Raw genomic sequence first — 26,225 nt, forward strand, 5'->3', positions numbered from 1 at the left:
AAATCATTAACTGCAGAAACGGGACACAGAAAAACTTTCCATTTTAGGTTACCATCGGTTCAGGTTGAAATACAAATATATATATATATGGATATTTGAGGCAGGGAACAGATACAGTGGTGTTATGCGAGGTGGTATCAAAAATGTTTCGAGACAAACGGTGCTATCCGGTGCTATTCTGACCACGTCTGTGATTTCAGCATGGACAGCAAGTTAGAACAAAGAGAAAAAAGTTCTGCAACGAGTCGCTTGAGGTGTTTTGTGTATCACGAGCGCTTCAAGAGCGGAAGAACCTCACTGGAGATGACGAGAGATCAGGAAGTCCTTCAACGAGCTCAACCCCCAAAAACGTCTAAACCCTTCAGCAACTTGTGCATGATGATCGGCGGAAAGAAGAATCCACCTGATCTCACTTCCGTCCCTCCCTATTCGCCAGATTTGTCTCCTGTGGACTTCGCCCTCTTCCCGAATATTCCCTCCAGCTCAGAGGTCACCTTTTTGACGCCGTTTGCGCAGATCCAGCGTGAATAGCAGAAGGTGCTTCGAAAAGAAGACTTCCAGAAGTGGCAGGAACGCTGGATGATAGTGTGTAAACATAGATAAATAAAGTACTTTCTTGTAAACGGATCCAGTCTCGAAACTTTTTGATACCACAGTGATACGTCTATTTCATCGTGCCCAGTCTGTGGTTCAGCTCTGACATTTACATTACATATTGCAGTACAGGAGCGAGCTGAAAACCTTTTATTTTATTTTCCGCTTTATCAGATCAAACATGAATAAAAATTCGTCTAGCTCAAAAGTCAGTGTACTGAAAGGATAAGGAAACAGGACCTGAAAGGACACACCTTGGTGAAATAAGTGGGCAGGACTACGGTCTCTTCGGTTGCTTCACACACACGCTGCAATTCATGTGGTAGATTTTTTTTTACTTTTACCAGCTTTTCATCTCCATACTATATCATTGAATACACTCAAGAAGGAAACCAAGAAGATTGTTTATTTCAAATGTTTCAGTGAGAGATGACGACGGCACACTATATTGTGTATCATCGTCATGTGATCATAATATTGATATTATATCTTCGTTTGTAGGGAAAATGCAAACTAGATAGATTTTTTTTCCGCTTCCAGAAAGTTTCTAATGCGCATGTGTTTTTTTTACGGATGCATGATCCAAACAGCTCTGGCGTAACTATTATAACTCCTCACACTTTATATAATTCTCCTTCAGCAGCTTTTTTCTCCTATGATCCGGTTAGCAAATCAAGCGCACCTCTTCCTGCCTTGTGCTAAATTTAGCCTTCCGGTGGAGAGAGAGAGAGAGAGAGAGAGAGAGAGAGAGAGAGAGAGAGAGAGAGAGAGAGAAGGCATGCATGACAGTACACGAGAGAAAAAGAGGCAGGCAGGAGGAGGGAAAGCGATGCATGCGTATGTGAGATAGGCGTGCATGCATATGTGAGATAGTCGTGCATGCGTATGTGCGTAACAGATAGCAAGGCAGGAGACGAGGCAACATTCGATACAAGACGGAGAAGCAAAGGGTGAAGGTGAGAGAAGAGGAAGGTCAGTGTTAATTACCAGCATGTGTCTGGTGTTGGCTAACACCCTTTCGTTGTACTGTAGCTTTGGCACATGGCCTAGAGTCTTGTGCTTTCGCTAGGTTCGACTCAGTTATCAAGGGTGCTCGGAAGTCAAACGCGGCGCCGCATCACAAAGCATGACTAATTTGATGTTTAGTGTTTTGTTTAGGGGGGTACATGATCCACCTGCGTCCAGCTGAAAGTCATAGCTTTATATTATTAGTTGTAAATTAATATGGAGTATGAAGATGGAAACTGTTATCATAGGTTAGGAAATATTCTGGACTACAGTGTCTAGACTTAAAAGAGTGGCAGCTTGGCGATACTTGAACCCCTGACTTTCTGATGACTAACCCAGAGCCTCAACAATTGAGCTACCACCCCCCCAGAAGGATGACCAAAGGGTAACTGTAGGGTTTAATGCAGACGAAAAGCACATGCTATGGCCCTCACAATCACCAGATCTTAGCCTAGGTGAACATGTGAGATTCTGAGTGACATGTTAGACAGCGCTCTCCACCACCAGCATCAAAACACCGATGGAGGAAATGTCAGCTGTGTGGTTCTACTAAGTGTACAAGCACCTGTGACAACCAGTGTGGATATCTATAACTACGCTGGTTATTTTACATAAGCAAGATTTTCTTTTTGTATTTGAGAAAGAAATAAAGGTCTGAACACCACCTTTTTTACTCATTGGATTGCAAATAAGCATGGGAATTTCAGATAAAATAGAAGTTTTGGTTAGGGTAAATTATTTTTTTATTTGTATTTGAAAATATATATATTTCTTTATTTTCTTTGGTAAATTATTGTTCAATATTTGGCCTGCCATTTACATTTATTCAAAAGTCTTTATCTAGTAAACAGTATATAAAGGAGTGTATAAAGGACACTGGGAAATAGACATATTGAGCAAATACAGTGCCTTGCGAAAGTATTCGGCCCCCTTGAACTTTGCGACATTTTGCCGCATTTCAGGCTTCAAACATAAAGATATGAAACTGTATTTTTTTGTGAAGAATTAACAACAAGTGGGACACAAACATGAAGTGGAACGAAATTTATTGGATATTTCAAACTTTTTTAACAAATAAAAACTGAAAAATTGGGCATGCAAAATTATTCAGCCCCCTAAAATTAATACTTTGTAGCGCCACCTTTTGCTGCGATTACAGCTGTAAATCGCTTGGGGTATGTCTCGATCAGTTTTGCACATCGAGAGACTGAAATTTTTGCCCATTCCTCCTTGCAAAACAGCTCGAGCTCAGTGAGGTTGGATGGAGAGCATTTGTGAACAGCAGTTTTCAGTTCTTTCCACAGATTCTCGATTGGATTCAGGTCTGGACTTTGACTTGGCCATTCTAACACCTGGATATGTTTATTTGTGAACCATTCCATTGTAGATTTTGCTTTATGTTTTGGATCATTGTCTTGTTGGAAGACAAATCTCCATCCCAATCTCAGGTCTTTTGCAGACTCCATCAGGTTTTCTTCCAGAATGGTCCTGTATTTGGCTCCATCCATCTTCCCATCAATTTTAACCATCTTCCCTGTCCCTGCTGAAGAAAAGCAGGCCCAAACCATGATGCTGCCACCACCATGTTTGACAGTGGGGATGGTGTGTTCAGGGTGATGAGCTGTGTTGCTTTTACGCCAAACATAACCTTTTGCATTGTTGACAAAAAGTCCGATTTTGGTTTCATCTGACCAGAGCACCTTCTTCCACATGTTTGGTGTGTCTCCCAGGTGGCTTGTGGCAAACTTTAAACGACACTTTTTATGGATATCTTTAAGGAATGGCTTTCTTCTTGCCACTCTTCCATAAAGGCCAGATTTGTGCAGTATACGACTGATTGTTGTCCTATGGACAGAGTCTCCCACCTCAGCTGTAGATCTCTGCAGTTCATCCAGAGTGATCATGGGCCTCTTGGCTGCATCTCTGATCAGTCTTCTCTTTGTATGAGCTGAAAGTTTAGAGGGACGGCCAGGTCTTGGTAGATTTGCAGTGGTCTGATACTCCTTCCATTTCCATATTATCGCTTGCAGAGTGCTCCTTGGGATGTTTAAAGCTTGGAAAGTCGTTTTGTATCCAAATCCGGCTTTAAACTTCTCCACAACAGTATCTCGGCCCTGCCTGGTGTGTTCCTTGTTCTTCATGATGCTCTCTGCGCTTTAAACGGACCTCTGAGACTATCACAGTGCAGGTGCATTTATACGGAGACTTGATTACACACAGGTGGATTCTATTTATCATCATTAGTCATTTAGGTCAACATTGGATCATTCAGAGATCCTCACTGAACTTCTGGAGAGAGTTTGCTGCACTGAAAGTAAAGGGGCTGAATAATGTTGCACGCCCAATTTTTCAGTTTTTTATTTGTTAAAAAAGTTTGAAATATCCAATAAATTTCGTTCCACTTCATAATTGTGTCCCACTTGTTGTTGATTCTTCACAAAAAAATTCATATCTTTATGTTTGAAGCCTGAAATGTGGCAAAAGGTCGCAAAGTTCAAGGGGGCCGAATACTTTCGCAAGGCACTGTATGTGGCTGTTTTCTGTTTTGTCCAACTTGTGAAACCAGGTGTGAGTTTCTAGACGGGGTGGACAGGTGTGTGGTTTTCCCACAGAATTTGCCTACTAGGGAATTCAATCATATGCAGCTATTTTATAGAAACTTAGAGGAACAAATGCTTTTTATACTGTTGGTATTTCTTTCTGACATGGGAAGTTTGAGGCACTGGCACTTCTCTTAACCACAACCTAAACTGAAATACACCAAATCCACACTAAAACATATTTCCTCAATTTTTCTACATCATTTAGTCACGTGTCACTCTTCCCTGTCAGTAGCAACCAACCTAACATGCATCCTCCATGTAAAGTCTTGTAAAGGCAGCCAGTCTCAATTCTTTTAAAACTGCTGCCTATTGCCCTGAATTAGTGACAGTGTTGTTTTGTGTTGTTTGGACTTCGGCTTTCACAGCAGTTTATCCGCTTTCCTTTGGTGTATTAAAGTGTCCATATGCATTAGGACAATCCATCCATCACTTTTTGTAATTTTCTTGCAGTGATTAGTGGAAAGCACTGCAGCCTGTCACGGCTAAATGTATGAGGGATATTTTATTGGTGTTAAAAGGTAACAAAAACAAAACCCAAACAGCAGTGTTGTAACATTTATTAAAAAGTACTGAGGTTTATTTGAGTGTGCATTTAAAGTTCAGCTCCTAAAAAACTATAGGAGTATTAAATGTCAAGTTGAAGTTGAAGGGATGATGATAAATGTCATCAGTGCCTATGCTCCACAAGTTGGCTGTGAGATGGAGGAGAAAGAAAGATTCTGGCGTGAATTAGATGAAGTGGTAGATGGTGTACCTAGGAAAGAACGATTGGTGATTGGGGCAGACTTTAATGGGCATGTAGGTGAAGGGAACAGAGGTGATGAGGAGGTGATGGGTAGGTATGGTTTTAAGGAGAGGAATGTGGAAGGGCAGATGGTGGTAGATTTTGCTAAAAGGATGGAAATGGCAGTGGTGAACACGTATTTTAAGAAGAAGGAGGATCATAGGGTGACGTATAAGAGTGGAGGAAGGTGCACACAGGTGGATTATCTTCTGTGTAGGAGATGCAAACTGAAGGAGATTGGAGACTGTAAGGTGTTGGCGGGGGACAGTGTAGCTAGACAGCATCGGATGGTGGTCTGTAGGATGGTTTTGGAGGGGAAGAAGAAGAGGAGGAAAGTAAGGTTTGAAAGAAGAATAAGATGGTGGAAACTGAAGGAGGAAGAGTGTAGTGTGAGGTTCAGGGAAAAGGTCAGACAGAGGCTTGGTGGTGGTGAAGAGGTGCCGGATGATTGGGCAACTACTGCAGGAGTGATGAGGGAGGCAGCTAGAAAAGTACTTGGTGTGACATCTGGAAATAGAAAGCAAGACAAGGAGACGTGGTGGTGGAATGAGGAAGTGCAGGAGAGCATTAGGGGAAATAGATTGGCAAAACAGAAGTGGGATCAACAGAGTGATGAGAAGAGTAGGCAGGAGTACAAGGAGATGCGGCAGCAGGTTAAAAGGGATGTGGCGAAAGCCAAGGAAAAGGCATATGAGGAACTGTATAAGAGGTTGGACACTAAGGAAGGAGAAAAGGATTTATACCGATTGGCCAAGCAGAGGGACCGAGCTGGGAAGGATGTACTGCAAGTTAGAGCAATAAAGGATGGAGAGGGAAATGTGTTGACTAGTGAGGAGAGTGTGTTGAGAAGATGGAGGGAGTATTTTGAGCAGCTGATGAATGAGGAAAATCAGAGAGAGAGAAGGTTGGAGGATGTGGAGTTGGTGAAGCAGGATGTAGATAGGATTAGTAAGGAGGAAGTGAGAGCAGCGATTAAGAGGATGAAGAATGGAAAGTCGGTTGGACCAGATGACATACCGGTAGAAGCGTGGAGATGTTTAGGAGAGATGGCAGTGGAGTTTTTAACCAGATTGTTTAACAGGATTCTGGAAGGGGAGAGGATGCCTGAGGAATGGAGAAGGAGTGTGCTGGTACCGATCTTTAAGCATAAGGGAGATGTGCAGACCTGCAGTAACTACAGGGGAATTAAGTTGATCAGTCACACCATGAAGTTATGGGAAAGAGTAGTGGAAGCCAGGCTGAGAGAAGAGGTGGCCATCTGTGAGCAACAGTATGGTTTCATGCCGAGGAAGAGCACCACAAATGCCTTATTTGCTTTGAGGATGTTGATGGAGAAGTATAGAGAAGGACAGAAGGAGCTGCATTGTGTATTTGTGGATTTAGAGAAAGCGTACGACAGGGTGCCGAGAGAGGAGTTGTGGTATTGTATGAGGAAGTCAGGTGTGTCAGAGAAGTATGTGAGGGTGGTGCAGGACATGTATGAGGACAGTGTGACGGCAGTAAAGTGTGCAGTAGGTACGACAGACTGGTTCAGGGTGAAGGTTGGACTGCATCAAGGATCGGCCCTGAGCCCTTTCCTGTTTGCAGTGGTGATGGACAGGTTGACGGACGAGGTCAGACAGGAGTCTCCCTGGACTATGATGTTTGCAGATGATATTGTGATTTGTGGTGAGAGTAGAGAGCAGGTTGAGAAGAGCCTGGAGAGGTGGAGATATGCGCTGGAGAGAAGGGGAATGAAAGTCAGTAGGAGTAAGACAGAGTACATGTGTGTGAATGAGAGGGAGGGCAGTGGAGTGATGCGGTTGCAGGGAGAAGAGGTGGAAAAGGTGGAGGAGTTCAGGTACCTGGGGTCAACAGTGCAAAGTAATGGAGAGTGTGTTAGGGAAGTAAAGAAAAGAGTGCAGGCAGGGTGGAGTGGGTGGAGAAGAGTGACAGGAGTGATTTGTGATAGTAGGGTATCTGCAAGAATGAAAGGGAAAGTTTATAGGACTGTGGTGAGACCTGCGATGTTGTATGGATTAGAGACAGTGGCATTGAGTAAAAAACAGGAGGTGGAGCTGGAGGAAGCAGAGCTGAAGATGTTGAGGTTTTCGTTGGGAGTGACGAGGATGGACAAGATTAGAAATGAGTTTATTAGAGGGACAGCACATGTAGGATGTTTTGGTGACAAGGTGAGGGAGGCGAGATTGAGATGGTTTGGACATGTGCAGAGAAGGGACATGAATTATATTGGTAGAAAAATGCTGAAGATGGAGCCACCAGGTAGGAGGAAAAGAGGAAGGCCAAGGAGGAGGTTCATGGATGTGGTGAGGGAAGACATGCAGGTAGTTGGTGTAAAAGAGGCAGATATAGAGGACAGGGTGGTATGGAGACGGATGATCCGCTGTGGCGACCCCTAATGGGAGCAGCCGAAAGAAGAAGAAGAAGAAATGTCAACACTTTTCCTTTGCTGCCCATAGTGGGACCTATCATTATAGTTAGAGGTTGACCGATTCATCAGTTTTGCCAAAAATCCATACCGATATTTGCTGAAGCGACTAAAAAAAAGTCTGCTGTCATTATGAGAGCGACCTCTAGAGGTGAATCACTGATGCCCTGTGCTGTTTGTTTTTACACGTGAGACTGCACGCTGCACGGGGAGAACACAGTGCTCAGTTGACGTTAGAAGCATGGAAAACGGGCAATGGTAAGGATTTGAGCGAGTTTGAAAAGGGCCGAATTATGACGTCTAGACGACTGATGCATGTGGGAAGCGAATGCTGGTCCCTGTGGTCCGATCCAACAGAAGACCCACTGTAGCTCAAATTGCTGAAGAAGTTACTGTTACTGCTCGAACGGGTCACAACACAATATTCGGCAGGTGGTCATAATGTTATGCCTGATCAATGTAGTTCACAGCATTATCACTTTTCCGTGGATCGGATCACGTAAGCAACTTCATTTTATTCCATTTCCAACGATTACATTTTGTTTAAAGGAATTTCTTTAATGATTAATGCTAGGATGAAGAGTTAATCACAGAATCATACAAGATCCCAAGCTTGTAACTGTCTCACACATACACTAGCTGCAAATAAAGCACTGGTGCTCATCCCAGTGGCGATGTTTAAGCAGAACTGGCAGTTATTAATATAAATATTCCAGGTTGATCCACATGTAAGAGCCTCTTTTAACAATTGGCTTTAAATGCATTATCTCCTCACTCATGAATGGAGGTGAATATCTGTGAAGAGCTCCCAAGGGACAGCTCTTTAAACAGTAGGCTAGCATTAGATCTGTAAATACTCCCAACTATTTCCAGCTCCGTCCGTAATGTGCTAGACTCACGCCCCCTTCCTGTGCTCAGCTCCCTGTGTCTGAAGAAGAGGGCGGTGGGTGTTGCGCCAATTCGGGTCCCGAAGGGGTAGTTGGTATGCAAAAATTCTGTACTAGGAAGACATGTTTTGACTCTACAGTTGCTTTTTTCAGGCTGGGGGGTGGTTTGGTCTGTCTCAGCGTGGCAGAACACCGGAGATTTGGGGTCACAGGGCGGGAAGAATGTCCTTTTGAATTCTTTCGGAGGCCCGAATGTGCACAAATGTGAAATTATGCTGTCAAGATTGGCTTAATAAAGGCGCATATTAAGTATTCTGTTGGTTTGTTTTTTTTTTTTTGTAGCCAGTATGCGCCGAAATCTTAATCACTAGCGTATATTCATGCTTCAGGTACCTTTACATCCTGATTACATCCATCATTATTCTTGAGTCGCAGATAATATCTTAGAACTAAAAACGAGTCTGTTTTAATCTGGATGTAAAAACACCCATTTTTGCTGCAAAATTCTCTGGAACCCTTTTTAGAGTTCAGGCACAGTCTAAGGAAAATATCTTTCACCGGCTGAATTGTGACTGATCCTCTGTCCTAACAATAAGCCTGTCTTAGCTGAGTGAAGTGCTCAAGATTGTCTGTGCTGCTTCAAGAGCTCAGCAAGACACATGGGTCCTAATCCATTCAGAGGCTTGAACGGCGTTAGAAGGACATTATAGTAAAGAGGTTGCGGGGCAGCCAGCCAGCAATATATCGCAATACTCCAGTCTAGACAGCCTGCATTATGCTGGCTTAGCATATTTCTTATTTTGACTACGTTTGCAGAGGATAGATTTGGAAATGTTTTGTGGTATAAATGGGAACTACATGATGATTTAGCTTTTAAGGTTACACCTGTTATGTAATGCGAGTACTGACGAGAGCAGAGGTGGACGCGAGTGCTATGTAAGAGCGTTTTATTATAAAAGCAGGCAGAATCGAAACATAAAACAGGCTACGGTCGGGCAGTCGGCAAACATTACAAAAGCAAAACAATAATGAAACGGAAACAGAAACGAGAAACACAAAACCTGAAACTATGAATGAAACACTCTGTAAATGACAGGCACTGAACGTATCACTTTGCAGAGAAACAACGGAAATCAAGGAGTATATATATACACACACACACACACACACACACACACACACACACACACACACACACACTTACACTTGAAATAAACAAGAAAGTGGCGAAGGCTGTGAACAAGACAAGACGTGACCTTTTAACTGTTCACAAGATTCACAGTTTCGCTTCAATTTAGTTAAATTTAGGGGAAAGAAATGCATTTTAGGGGAAAACTGTCAAAAAAGATTTAATAAAAAAACGTTTATTACCAATGTTTATTATTATTAATATTTGTGTACACAATAACAGTTTACAGTGCCTGCTCGGTTTAAATAAAAAAAAAATAATATCTATAAAAAATTTATAATAAATCAAATTAATGTTAAATACCTTTTTATTATATTGATTAAATTGAGTAATTCATCTAATTAGCACAAATGAAATTGATTAAATACCATTAAATCGATAGAAAAAATGAAATTAAATCGTTTACATTTGTTAGACCCCATTTGGGTAATACAGATGTGTATACAAGTGTGTGTGTGTGTGTGTGTGTGTGTGTGTGTGTGTGTGTGTGTGTGTGTGTGTGTGTGTGTGTGCGCATTGTTATACATTTAATATTCAATTTTCCAAAGATTTGTTCTACTTAAATGTTTTGTTTATTTCTGCATACTTTTACAACTGCCTGCATTTAATAAAAACACAAAATAGTTGTTTATTTATTAATTTAATTTATGTATTTATTTATTCATATATTAATTATTTCTTTCTATCCTTTATTTCTTCATTCATGCACTCGCTCGATATGCGGAATTGTCTGGAATTTCTCGTTTTTCTGAGAAATTCTTGAAGCTGTACATAAAACGCTAAAGAATCCATACCGCTAGACTGTGCGCAGAGCAAAATCTGAGTTTTAGCACATGTGCAGTACAAATTGAGGAGCTACACTGCGCTCAAAATATAGAGGCAGAGACTAAATCGTGCGGTCGGCCACTTAATATGTTCATGAGGGAACTCCGAGCTTATGTTCCGCATGTAAAACAATGATTTCCATGCTACAATCCATGAAAAAGCAGCAGGTCATTATACTGTACACTGTAACCCATGCTGATTTTGTACTATACACTATACTGTGATTGAGAGAGAAAAGGCATCAAACTGTGACTTCTACTCAAACGACTGTTTTTAAAAACTTGAGGCCGCGGCCCGAATCGAGCGATTCGTTTATTTTGTTTAGTGACTCCCTAATCACTGAGAATAATTTACTAAAAATAACACAGTCAAGGACACAGCTCGAGGCCTTGATTTACTGAGATCGCAGGCAAATTTGCTTGTGCAGTCTGATAAATTGGATGTGTACTTAGCACACATCCTGCGGGTGATTTACAGAAAATAATTGCGTAAATGACATTTCAGGCAAACACGATGAATGAAACAACATGCAAATTAGATTGTTTGCATGCGCGGACTGTTCTGCGTAGCCTTGGCGAGTTTGGAGATGATGGAAACTCCCAGACGAGAAAAGTTTTTAAATTGGCATGAGATGTGTGAACGTGAGGCGAAATTCCTTCTTTTGTTACTGCTTATTATCGGTGTAAAGCTGCTTTGAGTCACTGTTAAAAGCACTATATTAATCAAATTAAATTCAGACAAAGTGTGAATGCAGTATTAAATAAAATGTATGTATTGACAAGAACCGAGAAGTAGGTAACAAAACACAGACGTCTGACAGCCAGGTTTTGTCTGCAATCCAAATAACATATGTCGTATTTGTACTAGGTTTTATATCGACTGTAATGTTTCGATTAAATGCCTTTTCATTAGGCAGAATTTTCCTTAATCCTGTTTAAGGTCTCATTTGCTCACCAGTTTATTAGGAACCAATCACGTCGTATTAACCTACAGCAAAAAGCCATGCAAATACAGGTCAAGAGCTTCAGTTAATATTCAAAGCTGAATGACTGTTGTTGCTGCGAGATCTCCGGGGATATACACACTTGACAACCGTAGTGAAAGGGAAAGCATTGCAAAATAAACAACACCTTAGTCCTGAAGATGCAATTGCATTGCACTGCTGCAGCATGGTTAAAAATAGTATATATTTCCTTCAAAGCAGCCTGGTCTCTGTTTTCTAAAGTCATGAAATGTGACTTTTTTTTCCTGCTTCTGGAAACAGCACATCTGACTCTTACAAGGAAATAGTACGGTCAAGTACAGAGCAACAGTACATGAGTAGGATCGTGTTTCATAGATTTTAACACCAACTTGTGTGTGTTGGTTTAGATTTTTCCAAAAATAATAGATGTGTGTGTGTGTTTGCTGCTGTGGGAGTGTCTACTAGAGTGCAGCAGACAGCCGTGGGCCGGAGGTCTCCTTTGAAGCAGACCGTGCTGCCCACTCTTTGGCCGTTGCGTCTGCATAGGGTGATCTCTGCTCCTCTAACACCACACACACACACACACAGACACACAGAGAGTTTTTATTCCCTGAGCGTACAAGAGTTGAATAGCTAATCCATGTTTCAGAGGCTGGTTTTAATTCTTCGTCGTCATTCACATGCACGCGCTCCCTGCGAAGTGAACCGTCCGGGGAAAAGAGACGTTTTCTTTCGTGGTGTCCTGGGAAGGCCGAGACAAGACAAGCGACGTGACCATCATTTTAATTTCGACATGCATATGCACAGATTACAACAACGCACCATGTCTCTGTAGATATTTATGATATAATTTTTAATAATATCATAAATTATTTATTTATCCTACCACATAGGATATTACTTACAGGCAAAACAGTGCAAATCCTGGTGCTTTTTTTTATTCATGACCCTTGCTCTACTTTCTCAACCCTCCCCGGATGCCTGTAAAAACTAAATACAGTTCCTCTTTTTTTCTTCCAAGGCAGAAAATATTGTTTCTGCTTCCTCCAGCTCTTTCTTCCACTAACTGTCACATTAACTTGATGTAAGAAAGTCTATAAAACTGTAAAGACTTAAGTTGCCAGCCCCTTACCCCTGTTTCCCAAAACCATCATATGAAGTCATGTTTGATCTTACGCTGCACTAGGCAAACACAGAGATTTTATAAGCACTCCAGGAGCTCGTCACCGGCACCATTCGGAAATTCGAGCTTGTAAGTTACTGTTCACGTCATTTGATTACTTTGCAACCAATTTCGTTGAATTCATATGTGTTACGTCATTTACAGTCTGTAGGTAATCAACGTCTTTGTTCTTGTTTTGATTTCTGTGAATAAACCGAGGCAAATATAAGTAAAATTATATAGAGAAAAATGTTCGTAAAGACAGTAAGCACTACTGCGTTATGGGTAACTTTACAAACTAGATGGTATCATACACATCAAGCATAACATTATGACCACCTGATTAATATTGTGTTGGTCTCCTATTTGCTGGCATAAAAATCCTGACCTGTTATGCATTAACAGCATTAACTTCTTAAGCAATGTGAGCTACAAGAGCTCGTCTGTTGGATCGGACCACACGGGCCAGCCTTCGCTCCGCACGTGCATCAATGAGCCTCGGCCGCCCATGACCATGTCGCTGGTTCACCACTGTTCATTTTAGATAGATACTGAACACTGCAGACCGGGAACAGTCTGACTGTCAAACTCAAAATCCTTACGCTCGCCCATTTTTTCTGCTTCTAACACGTCAACTTTGAGGACAAAATGTAATATATCCCACCCACTAGCAGGTGCAATGATGAAGCAAAGGAAGATAAAGGAAGATAAATGTAAACAATCATGATGTGGGAGGTCATTGCTTACAATCACACAGACATTTCTGTTCCATTCTCTTCTAGGACTCTGATGGAGGTCCTCGCTCAGACATCCCATCCTCGGCTCCGCCAGCTTTCTCGGCTCTTCGCCACTCTCGCATCGTCTCCTCCACCTCAGAGGAGGAGGAGGCACTTACCGAGAAGTTCCTCAAAATCAACTGCAAGTACATAACAGATGGCAAGGCGAGTCAGCACGCTTGGTCTTCTTCAATTAGACACACAGACACAAAGCACATATTTGTAAAAAGCCTCTTGAACGTTTATTTTCCTCTCATGGCTTGTGGAGAAATTCTGAACTAATAATACTCAGGGAGAGCCTGGATTGTCAAATGGCAGGGTTTCAATGTTATAATGGAAATAAAAGTATGGCAGCTGCTTCAGAAACAGATCCAGTCCCCGCAGGAGATATTGTATTGTCTTTATTAAATTGAACTGATCGATTCCCTAGGAATACCAAGCATTTGGCTCATATTCTCCTTCAGCTCATTTTCTATTGCTGAGAGAATTGCCATTGTTTTAACTGTTGCATTGTAGTGAACAAACCAACAAATCTCACTCTTTCTCCAGGGGGCTGTTAGCGGGGTGTTGCTGGTGACACCTAACAACATCATGTTTGACCCTCACCGGACAGACCCGCTGGTGCAGGAGCGCGGATGTGAGGAATACGGGATCATGTGCCCGCTGGAGGAGGTGCAATCTGCAGCCGTGTATCGAGAGATCACAGACAGCAGGATCCGCGACACTCTGCCCACGTAAGACTTCTGATGAATGATTTCGTCAATGATGAATTACGCCGTACCCTGCAGTTCACTGTTATAATAAACACATTCGTATATTATGTTTTTCGTGCCCTCATACTGAGACCCACGTCGCTTGTGAGATTCATTAGGCTGAAACAACGTAGTGACAGATATATAAAAAAAAAGCATAATTTTATGACTGTAAAATTGCCTCTGATATCCATTGTTCAGCCTGATGATACAGGAAATGGATTTACGCTCCAAGGTCAATGAAGCACATTTTCAGCCGCCTACGTCACCCTTTCTGTTTCATAATAAGAAGTTAATGATTTTATCAGCCTTTCCGCCTGCCTGAATGTTTATATCCTCTTATTGATCATTTATGAGTGACTTTTTTCTTTTTTTTCCCCTGCTGCCATTTTTGCAGTATTCATTACTTACTTCCCATTTCCAAACTCTAAACTAATTACATGATATTAAAAATATTACCCAGGAAATATCTGGAAGAGAAGGAGATCTTTTGGGAGACTATCCCATATTAGGTATGCTTGTGGTGTGAAAAAGGGTTTGCCCCCTTCCTGATATTTATTTATTTATTTTTGCATGTTTGTCAGACTTTAATGTTTCAGATCATCAAACTAATTTAAATATTAGTAAAAGATAAAACAAGAGAACACAACATGCAGTTTTTAAATAAAGGTTTTTATTATTAAGGTAAAACAAAATCCAAAACTACATGGCCCTCTGTGAAAAGGTGTTTGCCCCCTAAACATAATAACTGGTTGGGCCACCCTTAGCAGCAGCAACTGCAATCAAGCGTTTGCAATAACTTGCATTAAGTCTGTTACAGCGCTGTGGAGAAATGTTGGTCCACTCATCTATGCAGAAATTTTGTAATTCAGCCACATTGGAGGGTTTTCGAGCATGAACCGCCTTTTAAAGGTCATGCCACAGCATCTCAATAGGATTCAGGTCAGGACTAGACTAGACCACTACAAAGTTTTTATTCTTTTCATTATTTATATATATAGTGGACAGCACTTCCTCACAAACAGGATGATCAAATGCTGCTCTGGTATTTTGTTATGCAGTCACTTGGCAAACGAAACAATAACAAAATATAAGAGAACAGCTTTGTTGCCATACTGTGTAGCACTTTAAAGTCTGGTGGGTGTTATTGGTTTGGGAATGTAGATGAGCCTCAACCAATGCCAGCACTGCTCTGTCACTGTTGTCACTTCCTGCGCAATTTAGATTAAAAGTCGAGGGAATGAGGGAAAGACCAGACTCTACATACACTTCATCCACGATTATATTTGATGTATGACTTTATAGGTGTATTACTCAGCAACATGTGTGGGGTTGGGAGGTGGTAGCTCAGTGGTTAAGGCATTGAGCTTTGGATCAGAAGATCACAGGTTCAAATCCCACCACCACCAAGCTGCCACTGCTGGGCCCTTAAGCAAAGCCCTAAAACCCTCCCCTGCTCAGTTGCAAGTTGCTCTGGATAAGGGCGTCTGCCAAAGGCCGCAAATGTAAATGCAAATGCATTGTATACCTACAGGCTTACATAGGTTGTGTAATCTGGACGCTTGTTCAACACGATACCAGTGGAACCACTGCAACATGTTCAGCAATTTAAAACAAATCTAACAAGCAAGCTTTAAAACTTTTCATTCTGAATGCTTTGATGGTCTCAAATCAAAAACTCTATTCATTATCTGTGTATGATACTACATAAGGGTACTGTACCATAACTAGGGTTCAATTGTAAATACAGTATCACAGACAGTGCTTAAACAACTGCAGAATGAAATGGGAGCCATCTTGTGTGCACAGTTAAAAGCAAATGTGATTCAGCCTTTAGAACATAATAAAGTATCATATAACAATTACATATATTTGCATGTATGTCATATTGTACACCGATCTGGCATAACATTATAACATTATAACCAGTGAGTGAGTAACGCTGATTATCTCTTCATCATGGCACCTGTTAGTGGGTGGGATTTATTTATTAGGCAGCAATTATTATTTATTAGGCAGCAACATTTTGTCCTCAAAGTTGACGTGTTAGAAGCATGAAAAATGGGCAAGCGTAAGGATTTGAGCAAGTTTGACAAATTGCGATGGCTAGACGACTGGGTCAAAGCATGTCCAAAACTTTTGGGCTGTTCAGAAGAGCAGATGAGCAACTGTAGCTCAAACTGCTGAAGAAGTTAATGCTGTTTTGGCAGCTAAAGGTGGACCAACACAATATTAGTCAGGTGGTCATATCGTTATGCCTGATCATTCTATATAGTTCTAGTTTTTTTTTTTCTGACTACTGCAGTGTCTTAAGTATCACTCTACCCTGTATGGCAATTCAAATGTTAACCAAATGAACATTTTTGTGCCTGCAGGGACATTGATGCATGGTTGTCAGGACCTGTTTATCATGCAGAACTGCGTCTGAGAGAGGCATACGACAGTGGCAGCACAGCCCCACGCAGCACGGACGCCTCGCTCTCCGAGGACGTGTTCACCGAGCCTGAGCTCTCACCTATTCGTGAGGAGCAGCCGTCCGCCCAGCAGCTCCAGAGCGAGGGCCAGTCATCCTCTGAATCTGTACAAACAGTCAGGTATGATCCAGACGAAGAGGCAAAGCCCAAGGACAAGGACGAGGAAAAGACTAAGGGAGATACAGCCGTAGAAACTGTCAGTGTTTCAGAAGAGTCCAAAAGCCAGGAGCAGCTAAGCACAACAACAACCAGCAGGGACCAAGAAGAGCGCCAGCCACAACCCACACCCACCCTGAGTTCCGCTGCCACAGAGGTCACAGACCAGGAACGTAACCCTGACGAGGTGAGAATCACCAGAGAGGGCAAGCGGGACTCTGAAACGGATGTGGAGGAGCTGCGAAAGATGTGGAAGAGTCACACTATGCAACAGGCCAAGGAGCAACGAGAAAATGCACAGCACAACCAGAAAGAGACCGTGTCAGGCAAAGGCGGGCAGAGACAGGGCTCAGTAGAGGGTAAGACACAATGTGTGGATTCCACATGCACAAGTTTTTGCTTATTTTTATAGAAAAAAAGAGCTTCACTGCACTTTCCTAAAGATGTATATTAAGTATAAAGCCATTGAGTGTTCAAGGAAGCAGGGCTAAAGCTGTCACAGCACCGTGCTCTGAAGTCTTCGAATCACAGCGAGCCTGTGCAGTTTGTGTGAGGTGTGCTGCTGCTGATAGGCGTTTTAAGCTGATTGAATCACTCTGGGCTCGCTTAAATAACATACTGACCTTCAACGCGATTAGCGAGAATTTATCAAACACAACAGCGCATGCAGTTGGCCTTACACCAACAACACCTGAAAGCAATCAAAGTAGTTTAGATGTTTATTCAGAGCTGAGCTGCTTCTGTTTATGGTCATAGTTGTAATTCTGGTTTTGATTACACACACAAGACCGGCATAAAACTGAAATGTCAAAACGTGTAAGTTGACTTAATACGGTTAATTATCCAGCTGAGTGTTAACCTAATTAGGTTCTGAATTAATTAAAATTCATGTAAATTAACTTTAAAAGAAAACACAATTGTGTTGTGTTATATATATATATATATATATATATATATTTATTTTTTTTTTTTTTTTTAAGCAATTAGGTGAAATGGCATTCATATGATCCCAAAATAGTCTGCTTACTAGGGGGTTCAAGGCGCACAAAAATCAATTTGCTATTACAATATGATCCGATGCGTTTTCACATGCACTTTAATAAGAACTGGCTGAACCTTACGTTTCCATTTTATGTTTTTAGGACATTCAAGATTCTAAAATGATCATTTGGTAGCATGTTACCTTGTACCATTTGTCTGATTCCTTCATCTTGGAAAAGGGCTGGAAACTACTTATTCATATGCCTGGATACGGGCTTGATTAAGTATAATTTTTCAACACCTGGACGCATGAGGGAAACGTCCTCAGGAGATACGAGTTCGAATCTTGGGCCCGAAGAAAATTGCCCATTCTCTCTGGGTCACAGTTGCACTGGTCAGTTGTGGGTATAAGTGTGCTAATATATGTGGAAGAGAGCAGCTATGACTAACGTGAGCATGGAAAGAAGCTGTCATGTGACGAGAGAAAATTAAATGAAATCTCGTTAAATCGCTTTAATAAATCATGACACTCATGCAGTGTAAGCATACAAATTATTTTATGGCCAAGAGCCTACCTAGTAGTCATGTCATGTTGACTCGAAAGCCATGTATTGAACAATATGCTCACACTATATTACCGAAAGTTTGCAGACACCTGGTCATAAGTATGGTGTGTTTTTGAGCATCACATTCCACATTTAGTCCCAATTTGCTCTTGTAATTCCGTACATTCTTCTGGGAAGATGTTCCACTAGAGATGCCTGGGGTGCAGTCAGTGTTCCAATTTATCCCAAAGGTGTTCAGTGGGGTTCGAGATCAGAGATCTATAACATGTCAATCAAGAAATTTCTCTCCGAACCATGTAAACAGGTCTTCCGTGATGGAACAGGTTTGGATTTCCAAGTTCAAGTGAATGTTTTTTTATACCGAATCCAAAGACCTGTACAATTGTGTGCCTCCAGCTGTGTGATAACAGTTTGGAGAAGAACCACATATGGCAGGAAAGGTCAGGTGTCCCAATACATTTGTCCATATAGTGTATTTGAGTGTGGCATATTTAGAGCATGGTTGGACCATTTCCTAGTCGCGCTTCTGTTATTTCCACATAATGGGTTGATTATTGTTTTATTTACTTCATCTACAACCCTGCAGCCAACACGATCCTGCACAGCTCTCCAACAGCAAAGTGGAATTACACACCTGATTAAGGCACTGTAAATGAATGGGCTCTGGCAGTATAACAGTGCCTGAATAGATTACGGTTCCTTTGCCTATGTGTGGTACGGACACTGCTAGACACCCATTCATCTCCTGCAGAGAGAATTTACCCCTTCCTAAGCTATTAGGGAAACATGCTTAGAAATATATAAGTCTATATAAATCTATATTTGAATACATCTGATCACTGCAGACTTTAGTTTTAAAGCATCGTATTTTGCAATTTCTTATTAAAGCAATTAACATTTATGAAAATATATTACATTTAATGAAATCATGGGAAAATAAAGCTTAGATAAAGAGAAGCCACAGCCTGGAGCCATATTAATTCAGTATTAGATTATCTGAGTCATCTGCTTAGGAAATATCTACTGTTATTTGGCTTAGTTAGAAAGGTAGGGAGTCGTTAAGTACATTTAGGAACACTAGAGCTAACTTAAAAAAGAATGCTGGAGATAAAAAATAATGAAATGGCCTCCTTTATAGCATTGGCTTCCTCCTTTTCAATTCCCGTAGATGAATTGTTCTTAATTATTGCTTTATTACCATTTTAATTGATTTTAAAGGGATTTAAATGTTTGTTAATTCAATATGAATCTCATTAGTTTTAATTGTTAAACTATTTATATGTATCTATAGCACAGCATTGTTACATTTTTAATTTTGATCGACGTTTATTTAACACTTATATATTGAGGTTTTCATTGCCAGCACTTATTCAGAACAACATGTAAACACAAGTTGTTTTGTCCAGTGATGAATATGAGTCAAGTCGAGAGTCAAGAAGCTTGTATTTTCTTTTCACTGATACAGTGGGTACGGAAAGTATTCAGACCCCCTTACATTTTTCACTCTTTGTTATATTGCAGCCATTTGCTAAAATCATTTAGGTTCATTCTTCTTCCTCATGAATGTACACATAGCACCCCATACTGACAGAAAAACACAGAATTGTTGACATTGTTGCAGATTTATTAAAAAAGAAAAACTGAAATATCACATGGTCCTAAGTATTCAGACCCTTTGCTCAGTATTTAGTAGAAGCCCCCTTTTGATCTAATACAGCCAGGAGTCTTTTTGGGAAAGATGCAAAAGGTTTTTCACATCTGGATTTGGGGATCCTCTGCCATTCCTCCTTGCAGATCCTCTCCAGTTCTGTCAGGTTGGATGGTAAACGTTGGTGGACAGCCATTTTTAGGTCTCTCCAGAGATGCTCAATTGGGTTTAAGTCAGGGCTCTGGCTGGGCCATTCAAGAACAGTCACGGAGTTGTTGTGAAGCCACTCCTTCGTTATTTTAGCTGTGTGCTTAGGGTCATTGTCTTGTTGGAAGGTAAACCTTCGGCCCAGTCTGAGGTCCAGAGCACTCTGGAGAAGGTTTTTGTCCAGGATATCCCTGTACTTGGCCGCATTCATCTTTCCCTCGATTGCAACCAGTCGTCCTGTCCCTGCAGCTGAAATACACCCCCACAGCATGATGCTGCCACCACCATGCTTCACTGTTGGGACTGTATTGGACAGGTGATGAGCAGTGCCTGGTTTTCTCCACACATACCGCTTAGAATTAAGGCCAAAAAGTTCTATTTTGGTCTCATCAGACCAGAGAATCTTATTTCTCACCATCTTGGAGTCCTTCAGGTGTTTTTTTAGCAAACTCCATGCAGGCTTTCATGTGTCTTACACTGAGGAGAGGCTTCCGTCGGGCCACTCTGCCATAAAGCCCCGACTGGTGGAGGGCTGCAGTGATGGTTGACTTTCTACAACTTTCTCCCATCTCCTGACTGCATCTCTGGAGCTCAGCCACTGTGATCTTTGGGTTCTTCTTTACCTCTCTCACCAAGGCTCTTCTCCCCCGATAGCTCAGTTTGGCCGGACGGCCAGCTCTAGGAAGGGTTCTGGTCGTCCCAAACGTCTTCCATTTGAGGATTATGGAGGCCACTGTGCTCTTAGGAACCTTAAGTGCAGCAGAAATCTTTTTGTAACCTTGGCCAGATCTGTGCCTTGCCACAATTCTGTCTCTGAGCTCTTCAGGCAGTTCCTTTGACCTCATGATTCTCATTTGCTCTGACATGCATTGTGATCTGGAAGGTCTTATATAGACAGGTGTGTGGCTTTCCTAATCAAGTCCAATCAGTATAATCAAACACAGCTGGACTCAAATGAAGGTGTAGAACCATCTCAAGGATGATCAGAAGAAATGGAAAGCACCTAAATTAAATATATGAGTGTCACAGCAAAGGGTCTGAATACTTAGGACCATGTGATATTTCAGTTTTTCTTTTTTAATAAATCTGCAACAATGTCAACAATTCTGTGTTTTTCTGTCAATATGGGGAGCTGTGTGTACATTCATGAGGAGGAAGAATGAACCTAAATGATTTTAGCAAATGGCTGCAATATAACAAAGAGTGAAAAATTTAAGGGGGTCTGAATACTTTCCGTACCCACTGTATATAGCTGAAGCAGTACACAGTGAAATAAAACAACGTTCCTCCAGAACCCTGGTGCTTCATAAAACAACATAAAGCTACATAACAGAACACAGGTTTAAGGACTTAAGTAAGTTGTCCTTAGACAACACAAGACAGTGTAGGACAAATACACAAATCACAAAATAGTGGCGCCCGTAAACCTACTGTGTATTATACAGTACAGTGTGCAGGAGAGAACTGGATACAGGAGTGTACTTGTAAATAAACACAAAATGTAAATACAAAAGTTTGTCAAATGGATTTGCACAAAACAGCATGTAAACAGTTAAGCAATAATAATATAATGTAATAGTCAAGTCAAGTCAAGTCAAGTTTATTTGTATAGCGCTTTTCACAACAGACATTGTCTCAAAGCAGCTTTACAGAAAACAACAGTGAAGGTGAATGGTGTGCGTTTGTCCCTGATGAGCAGCCGTGGCGACAGTGGCAAGGAAAAACTCCCTTAGATGATATGAGGAAGAAACCTTGAGAGGAACCAGACTCAAAGGGGAACCCATCCTCATATGGGTGACATCAAAAGTTTGGTCATAAATCTTTCAACAATACAGAACAATTTGTGATCATCATAGATCCAGCATCAGCTTCTCCATGCCAGGGCCTTTAAACACTCGGCATCTACTTCTCCATGATCATCCATAGGTCCATAATCTTCACGAGGTGGGACGTGACTGGAGCTGGCCAAACCTCAGGAAGCCTCGGGATGGGGAGAGAAAGAGAAGCAGTGGAGAGGAATTAGCGTAGCTGCTGTTCATGATATTAACAGCACAAGTTGATAATGTGCATGTGATCAGATGTTCTGGAGCACAAGGTTGTGATGTGATGTGTGTGATGTGTGTTATGTGTAGGCTTTGCTAAAAAGATATGTTTTTAATCTACACTTAAACTGGGAGAGTGTATCTGAACCCCGAACACTGTCAGGAAGACTATTCCAGAGTTTAGGAGCTAAATGTGAAAATGCTCTACCGCCTTTAGTGGACTTTGCTATTCTAGGAACTACTAGAAGCCCAGAGTTTTGAGATCTCAGGGAGCGTGACGGATTGTAGCGTGTTAAGGGACTGGATAGATACATGGGAGCCAAACCATTTAGTGCTTTATAAGTGAGTAGCAGTAGTTTGTAGTCTATTCGAAACTTAATAGGAAGCCAATGTAGGGACGATAAGATTGGGGTTATATGATCGTATTTTCTTGACCTAGTAAGAACTCTTGCTGCGGCATTCTGAACTAACTGAAGCTTGTTTATTAATGATGCAGGACATCCACCTAGTAATGCATTACAGTAGTCTATTCTAGAGGTCATAAACGCATGGACGAGCTTCTCTGCATCAGATATAGATAACATATTTCTTAGCTTAGAAATATTTCTAAGGTGAAAGAAGGCTGTTTTTGTAACTTGATTGATGTGATTTTTAAAAGATAAGTTGCTGTCTAAAATAACTCCCAGGTCTTTTACCGTTGGTACCGTCTAATACTGGTGGTACTGAAGACACGGATGTGTGAAATGAGTGTGAGTGTGTGTTTGAATTCAGATCGATGAGTTTTATATTATTGAAAATATGAATCATGGGAATACCACAGGAATCCTTCACCAGGAGAAACTTAGAGTCTTAAAGAAATCACCCGTGCCCAGTTGGTACTTGTATGATAGTGGGCTGATAATTGAAATATTTTTATATAACAGTAACAGTAGGCTCAATTTGTTTTGTTCCTTATTTATTTGGCAGGATAACCAAATGCTTCAGATCATATTGAGCAAAAATGACCCTTCAGGCAGCAGAGTGAGCTGGCACCAGTTTGCCATCTCTTTATTTCTCACATCTCTTAATCTCTAAAAGCACTCAGATGTTCTCTCTCATCTTCCCTGTTGTTCACCTCGCTGCATTTCTGGATTTCTTTTAGTTTTCTACTGCTTTATAGCAGATAGATATATATATATACACACACATCTGATCAAACATCAAGCTTCAATCATGTTGAATACATAAACTATATAAATATCTTTCTCAGTCTCCTGCTGAATTAAACTGCATAAGGCTGGACATGCAAGTACAAAATAATTGGCATGCAGGAAAATCTGCTTTCTAATTGGTTAATTCACTCTTTTGAAATGCTGTTTATGAAGCCCAGGACAGTCACAGAGTCGTTTTTTAATTATTGTAGCATATTGATTGTAGTAGTAGTTACCAGGATGGACAGATTCTTAAGATGACAAAAAAGGAGGAAAGAAGGTTTTAAATAGTTTTGTTTTTACATCACGTATCGGATTAATTGCATGTTGTAGTGATGGACAATATTCGGGATTTTTAATAGAGTAAAATATCAAAATCAAGGAACAGCGTCAAGACTGATTTTTATAATACTCAGAAAGGAGTTTTTGAGGTGAGCATTCAATACGGTTTCCTCTTTTACAAACAATTCCACAAAGGCACTTTTTTTTTCTCTGCCCCCATTTTTAGTTTGCTTCTGCCGGAAGTAGAACGAATCAGAGGAAAACTGCTACCTTGTGCAGTCTGCATCTGCTAGATAGGAGAAAATACACAGAGTGGAACGTTACACTCACGCCAATAGACCGTGGACACCACCACTGCAGGCTCAGTGTCAGGTTCATTTCATCTCCTTACTGCTGAGTGGGCTTGTGACGGTAAAACAAAAAGATCAGGACAGTTTTTTTCTGACATCTCACAACAGCTTTAATTAGCAAGTAACATTCAGGGTGTGTAAACGTATTAAACATTAACGCTGATAGGCATCAAGTGAGGAGTTATTTTTTTATTACTTTCCTTTCATGAGACATTTTATTTTAATATGAGACAAATGGGCAAAATAAGGAAATATTTGACTTTAAAGTAGATTGTATTATTTAAGTATAGATACATTTCAAGTCCAGTGTTTTAGCTAGCGGGACACCGTAACCCATAAAGGTAGCTGATCTATAAATAGTGGTTGGTTGACATTTAGTCATACTCATTACTGAGATGCATTGCAAGATATTTCGATGACACCGGTTATCCATTTTGTTCTTAATCGTACACTAATCTTAAAGCACAGTATAATCAACTATTATTTTACAGCAGTGGTTCCCAACCTTTTTTGCTCCACGGACCGGTTTAATGCCGGACAATATTTTCACGGACCGGCCTTTAAGGTGTGGCGGCTATTTTCTAAATATAATAATAAACCAGAATCCACTGTGTTGTTTTTTTGTTCATTTTGCTCGTTTGGGGGTTTGAATTTAGCGTTAATGTATTATGTGTTAGCGGCCGGAGCAGCCCCTTTAAGAAGATAGAGGATTGTAGGTAAGACATGTGACCGAGGGAGGCATCATGACATGCATCAAGAGTGAGTCATAGACAGATGTGGCGAAAAGAATTTGGTAATTTTCCAAAATAAAACATCAGATAATAAATTAAACGGAAATAATGTAAGTTATGTATTCTTTCTGTGCGGCCCGGTACCAATTGACCCACGGACCGGTGCCGGTCTGCAGCTCGGGGGTTGGGGACCACTGTTTTACAGTGTGTCACTGCATGCAAACACACACTTTTGGTGATCCACTACTCTAACCCTAACCCCTCTACTGGCGTCTCAGTGTCTGCCCGGGTGATAGCGATGGGTGGTCGCGATCACAACCAGCTCCTTATCTCATTTACAATGACTTTGCTCGAGGGAATTAATGGGAATTGCTCAACTCTTGGCAAATTCAGACAGCACACTCATATCATATCGCTGTAAACTTCAAGTAAATATCTGAACCACTCGTGAAAAATTCCAAGAAAAGAATATGTTGTTTACAGAGTGCGAGCACAAAGCATGTGAATGTAATATAAAGCAATATTGTCCTTTAAATAAGGGACTTAAAAAGTCCTTAAAAGGAAATGTGCTTAAAAGGAAGGAAATAAATAATCCATTTTGCATTCACATTTTAGTGAATCCCTTTATAGCGCACATAATATAAAAATATGGTGATCTACAATCCAGTGTAAGTCTCAGATTCCAGTCCTTGAGTGTCAGAACTGGATGCTGATGTTCGTTCTGAGATTCTGTTCCGCTCTGCATGGTTAAAAAAGTAGTTTTCTTTGTACATTGGTTTTTAACTGCTTAGATTTTTTTATCTCAGGTAGGGGCGTGCAATATATACCGTGTACGAAAATATCTTAATTGTTGTTTTAATGATATGCAAATTCACATTATCGAGTCACTCGTTTTTAGTAACCTATCAAAACGTGCGCATGCCGAGCAAGACAGAAGTTAAAATGAGCGAAGAATCTGTAAGAGATGAAGATATTCAAACAGCAGCAACCCACAATCAACACAAGAATTCATTTCTAGAGCATGAAGATGGTTTGGATTTGAAAGACAAAAGATGCCGATCTGCAAACAGGCCATGTAAACACAAGTTTTTCTTGTGCTGTTTTTGACATTCATTCATATCATTCAAAAATTCATATTTTTGCTTGTTGTTTGTACTTCACAGTTCACTTTACAACAGAGCAGTGATTTTTTTTTAAATACCCTGTCCTGCAAGATATTGATTCAATTAATCAGCGTACCATTGACATTGTAAAATAGAGCTAGTACAATATAAGTCTAATATATAAATGGGGGAGTGGTGGCTCCAGCGGTTAAGGCGCTGGGTTGCCGATCGGAAGGTCTGTGGTTCAAGCCCCGGTATCGCCAGGCTGCCACTCTTGGGCCCTTGAGCAAGGCCCTTAACCCTCTATGCTCCGGGGGTCCCTTACGAGGGAAATATCAAGGTCCGTGACGTGGGGCCGCCTTCCTGTGGGCTGACCACCTGCAGGAGGGACCGTAAGGGACGGTGCTGTGAGGATTGGGCCGCAGTCGAAGGCGGCGGCCTGCTTAGACTGCTGCCCCCACGACCCGGATAAGCGGGAGAAAATGAATGAATGAATATAAATGTTCAAACACATTTTTTTCAA

General features: G+C 41.1%; 1 protein-coding gene across 4 annotated transcripts in view; it reads left to right on the top strand.

Annotated features, from left to right (window-relative positions):
* oxr1a (oxidation resistance 1a) overlaps positions 1-26,225 on the top strand; it is a 179,562-nt gene that overhangs the window by 139,894 nt on the left and 13,443 nt on the right. For all 4 annotated transcript variants that reach the window (XM_083529909.1, XM_083529911.1, XM_083529910.1 and 1 more), the window contains 3 exons: positions 13,227-13,385; positions 13,770-13,954; positions 16,348-16,961. In XM_083529909.1, the coding sequence (XP_083386035.1) occupies positions 13,227-13,385; positions 13,770-13,954; positions 16,348-16,961 (958 nt within the window). The remainder of the gene's footprint in view (positions 1-13,226; positions 13,386-13,769; positions 13,955-16,347; positions 16,962-26,225) is intronic.

The sequence above is a fragment of the Silurus aristotelis genome (assembly GCF_946808225.1).
Source record: "Silurus aristotelis genome assembly, chromosome: 25".
NCBI classification, from domain to species: Eukaryota; Metazoa; Chordata; class Actinopteri; order Siluriformes; family Siluridae; genus Silurus; species Silurus aristotelis.